Source organism: Hydractinia symbiolongicarpus, chromosome 9 (genome assembly GCF_029227915.1).
Source record: "Hydractinia symbiolongicarpus strain clone_291-10 chromosome 9, HSymV2.1, whole genome shotgun sequence".
In the NCBI taxonomy this organism is placed as follows: domain Eukaryota; kingdom Metazoa; phylum Cnidaria; class Hydrozoa; order Anthoathecata; family Hydractiniidae; genus Hydractinia; species Hydractinia symbiolongicarpus.
In genome coordinates this window covers 22,020,676-22,025,468 of record NC_079883.1, presented here as the reverse complement: position 1 = coordinate 22,025,468, position 4,793 = coordinate 22,020,676, and the positions used below count along the sequence as shown (strand labels likewise).

General features: G+C 32.6%; 1 protein-coding gene across 2 annotated transcripts; it reads left to right on the top strand.

Moving 5' to 3' along the window:
* Positions 1–67: 67 nt before the first annotated feature.
* On the top strand, positions 68–4,016 carry LOC130657955 (protein FosB-like). Of its 2 annotated transcripts, none has more exons than XM_057460963.1 (4): positions 68–379; positions 1,423–1,734; positions 2,526–2,633; positions 3,231–4,016. In XM_057460963.1, the coding sequence occupies exons 1-4, from the start codon at positions 227–229 to the stop codon at positions 3,408–3,410; spliced, it is 753 nt and encodes a 250-aa protein (XP_057316946.1). In that variant the 5' UTR covers positions 68–226; the 3' UTR covers positions 3,411–4,016. The 2 variants fall into 2 exon arrangements, with proteins under 2 accessions (XP_057316946.1, XP_057316947.1); XM_057460964.1 differs by lacking the exon at positions 68–379 and adding an exon at positions 406–1,138.
* The last annotated feature ends 777 nt before the right edge of the window (positions 4,017–4,793 follow it).

The following is a 4,793-nucleotide window of genomic DNA, read 5'->3' as shown; positions in this document are numbered from 1 at the left end:
TTACAAATTGTTCTTTACAATAGTATAGACTTAAAGTAATTATTTATACGTCATAAGCCACATCAAACTTGATTGGTTAATCGCACATAAGTAAGAACTATAAAACTGCTCGTCGAAATAATTTGAACATAACTCATCAACGAGAACAACCGAACAGTGTTATTCATCAAACGAGTAATCAACGAATAACGATAATAACCGACAAAATTTTTAGAGTTGATTTCAAATGACTTACAGCAATCAGGAAGTACCTTCTTGGAATATTTACGACTCTGAAATGTACCTTACAACATTTCCTGAACTTTTAACAGAAGAAGATAAGTACTTTTTTGATCAAGACGAAATCAAGCCAGAAGACACTTATTCTCCAGTTTACCAGGTTAGCTAAACTACTAAGAATATAATACTACTGTTGCATTTTCCTACGAAACTACGTAAAATATTGCTGGTATTATAGCTCTAGTTGTACAGACACACTTTAGGAGTAACTATCTATATAAAAAAAAACAGTAGCCAGATGTTTGCAGCTCAAACAAACTTTTTTCGCATAGCTAGTATTGTACCAAATTCTTTTTCTACTTAGCTCTTTCAAATAATAAACAGTGTAATTCTAGCCAAAAAGTCTTCGGTTTGGATATTTTAAAACACGCATTACTTGGATAAGCTTTTTTAAAACGAACAACCAAGACTCGCACACACTTAACTAAAAACGTTTATCAAAATAATGATAAACTTTGCATATTAAATTTTAAGATTAAGTTATAGCACGTGACATAGCTCTATTATTATTTTTAAAAAATCAATTAAAAATAATCCAGGGGGTTGTGTTGGATATTAATAATGAATGAAGTCATAGTTGAAAGCCGTATGATAGTTTTGTAACAAAAAAATACTCCGGATATACAGTCACAATTTCTTGATATCATTGACGGGGTACACTTTAAGTACATCAGAACAAACATTACATCGGCTTGGATGGACAGCTAAAATGGGATTGGGAACATTTCTGGAAAATATGGATCAACGATCATTCTATGATAGAAGGAGATGCTATTTAGATTTCTCCTCTGTTAAAAATAGCTCATCAAATCGTTTAAGTCATTGGGGTCTGGCATCAACCCCAACTTCACCTGATGAGGTGAAAAATTTTAGATTCTTCTTTTGTTGTTCTTCGTTACGTTTTCTTTCTGTGGGAATGTTTTTGTTTTTCATTTCGTTATAATCAATTTTTCAATTGACGTAGCGAAACTTTGTTTAACAAAGAAACGATGAATTATTTATTACGGCGGTTAGATAAATAGTGGAAAAACAAAAAACTTGCTGATGCATGCAAAAATATCACATCGGTATGTTTTCTCAGAACAGGTTACTCACTTTAAAACGACATCGCATCGAGTAAACACAAACTTGTTTTTGTTTCAGCCAACGACTCAAGCATCTATGTTAGCGTCGCCATCAATGAACATGCCTGTCTTATGTCAGGCCTACAACCCGTACTCACCCGCCGCCCAATCAATCATGCAAGCATCGCCTTCAAATACTTTCGCGCATTCACCAGGAAGTTCAACGTACTCCGCATCACCTATCAACTCTCCGCAGCAAGCAATACCACCAGAAGACTTCATGAGATATGGCATGAGGCAAAATTTTCGTCATGCTCTCCCTCAAACACAAGATTATGGATATTTTTATAACGACTATACTGGAAACAAAAGAAGAAAACGTGATGAAGAGGTGAATATACTTTCTCTTTTTTTAGACTTCATTTTTTATCACATTCGGCAAGTTTTTTTTACGTTTTATTTAAATATTTAATAGTAGTAGTTTAGATACCAGTTAACTTTCTGAATTGTCGTTTAACTTTGAAAACAGATAACTTCGGCTTTGTCTAATTTTATCAAATACTATATGAAAAGGATTTTTTTCCATATTTTTCCCTAAAGGCGATTTGATATAATGACAGGCGTTTTCAATGTTCTCTTTTGAAAATAATGAAATAAATTACTATGACGTCACAGATCGATTGCTACCCATTTTTATGGTCTTTGTGTCAGATCATGTTTCATCCTGCCTGATAGCCCTTGTATCAAGAGTTATTTTTATCTGTAAGAAATAGGCCAGCCGTGTTGTTTTTCATTTAAAAGAAAAAAAATATTTTTCAATCGCTTTTAATCTTCTTCTGACGTCATAAAAAGCCGAATCAATTAAAGCCTCTCATGTTTACCGACTTTCTATTAAAATCACCTGGCACTTTTTCCTCGTCATCAATTTTTAATAAAAATAAATTTATCCCTAAATATTTTGAATACGACAACAGCGTGTACCCGATTTTTAATTTGTTAATTTCGGGTTTTTGTTGTTTTCATGTTAACGGATATGTAAATGACATCCGAAACATGGAAGTTTGACGTTCATTTATCATCCGTTTATTGACATAAACATGCTATAATAAGGTCTAATATAGTTAATCAATCACACAATTTGGAAATGAACCAAAATTTAATCTTTCCATTTTTTTTTCGTAGCTTACAAATGAAGAATACGAGAAACGTCGGTTACGCCGAGAACGAAACAAACAAGCCGCACTTCGTTGCCGAACAAGAAGACGAGAACGAATCGATGCATTAGAACAGGTAAATTTCATCCTATGTAACTATGTTACGCAACCCCCTGGTTGATCTCACTATTATCGTCAAGTAGTTACGAAATGAATTTGTGTGTGTTTATTTACATGCATAAAAACTGATATGATAAACTTTATACCGTGTCATGTAAAACGAAGCTGCTTTTTAGTATTATGATCTAACAAAATTTTACAAACTAAAACTACATAGTTTTGTAAAATATATAAAAAAACAAAAGTAAAAAAGTACATTAATACAGACAATGTTTTGAATGTTTCATGTTTTGGAAAGACAAACGCATGTTGTATGATTCATATAAAATACCCATGTTCGTTTCAAAAATAAATATTTTTCCATTTTTTCGCCCACTTGTAAGATGATTTTTTACTAAAACTAGGATTATAATTTTTTAGAGAGCGTTATAATTTAATCTCGCTTTTCATTGGTTGTTTTTTCCCGCGCTTGAGTTTTTTCACTATCCACTGGATAGAACATAATTCTAAAATCTGTTTGTGACGCAAAAGGGCGTGTTTATGTGTCAACCGTGTTTTATCAATTTTAAACTAGACATTGTAATAATTGTTTATTTTTTATTTTATTTATCAGGAAACTTCTCAGATCGAAGAAGACAATGAAAAAGTGGAAAAAGAAATCTTAGGACTTAGAAAACAACTAAGCGAATTGAAAGAGTTACTCAAAGAACATAAATGCTCGAAACAAATCAACCTAAATGACGTTCAACAATCTAAAGCCAGCGAAGTGGCTGTCAAGCCTGAGCCTCAGTAAAATCATTATTTGAAACCACCTTAGATCACCTCAAGTTTGCAGTTAATATCGTATTACGAAGACAATGTGGTATAGCTTTTTATCGTTACTTTTCTTATGTGAGCGAATCACACATCACGCTGTGTCTTCACACATCATGCCATGTCTTAAAGTAATCCTGCTACAAGTCATCATGTTTACGTTACGTAATCCTACAAGAAAACATAAACAATGACGTCAAAAATTATTCGCGATAATCTCGCAACAAATACGGGTTTTTATAAAATCCAATTTTTTTTTAATTTGTTAAGCGGTTGCCCCTGGGGGTAAATTCGCGGCTGGCCGTTCATTAACCCTTCTTCCCAACGGTTTTTTGTGATGCCTTTAGTAAATTATAAACAAAGAACCATGGGAACGAGGTAGTATATATTATAACCATGTTTTTATAGTTGCTGTAAATTTTTATATTTCACGGACTTGAGTCGCTAAAATCTTTTTTATTTAAAGAGTAGTTTTTTTGCTTGTATTCTTAACGTACATTATATAGAGAAGAAGAGAGAGCTCTTAAAAGATTATATTTGTAGATTGTTAAATTAAATATTATTAAAGAGAAAATCTTAGACGTAATTTACTTTGTTTTCATTTCGCGATTTTCCGTTTTCTACTCACAGAAATTGTCGGTGTTGTGCAGTCAACGACTTTTTTTAATTCGTAAGGACATTTTGTAAGAATGACAACGAAATTTAGCATCATAATCAACTCACAATACTGTTTCTTGATCTAACTGTCAAAGAAAATAATTTTCTCTTTTTGTTCTAAATTATAACACATACTCTGGTGACAACTGAAACACTTTCACATCGATTGAGTTCATAAACCTAGGGCCTAAAACGTCACATTAAAACGCGAATAAAAAATAGGAATAGAAAGTACAAGGAAAGGGGAACCATTGTCCCCCCTTCCTTCTCTTCCCCACATATTTGGTAGGTGAAACGAAGAAAACAATCTATAACATCGTTCTTATTGGTCATAACATCACGAATATAATCTTCTACAGAGCCTCTTGAGCACACTAGTACTTAACTTTTGTTAAATTTAAACAGAAAAAATATGTTTAAGGTTTGCGGGGTTTATTTTGACACATATAACAGCACCATAACCCTATATCAGTTTGCTGGGCCCAGCGTACAATATCACGTGGCATGTGCGATGCTGTAGACAGAAAATTCCGCATCAGGGGGTTTGAAATAATGGTCAGCTGTTATAATTTTCTTCTTTTCTTTTCTAAAGATGACATTCTTTCAATTTATTTAGGCGGTAGACTTCAAAGCATTTAATGTTAATACAGGTATCCCAAGTGTAATTCATACATTTTATAAACAACTATAAATCTATATAATATTA

Excerpts from the sequence above, each read along its gene's own strand:
- LOC130657955 (XM_057460963.1), top strand. The coding sequence starts at position 227 with ATGACTTACAGCAATCAGGAAGTACCTTCTTGGAATATTTACGACTCT. Across the intron at positions 380-1,422 it reads CTTATTCTCCAGTTTACCAG|CCAACGACTCAAGCATCTAT; the intron begins GTTAGCTAAACT and ends TTTTTGTTTCAG. Across the intron at positions 1,735-2,525 it reads GAAGAAAACGTGATGAAGAG|CTTACAAATGAAGAATACGA; the intron begins GTGAATATACTT and ends TTTTTTTCGTAG.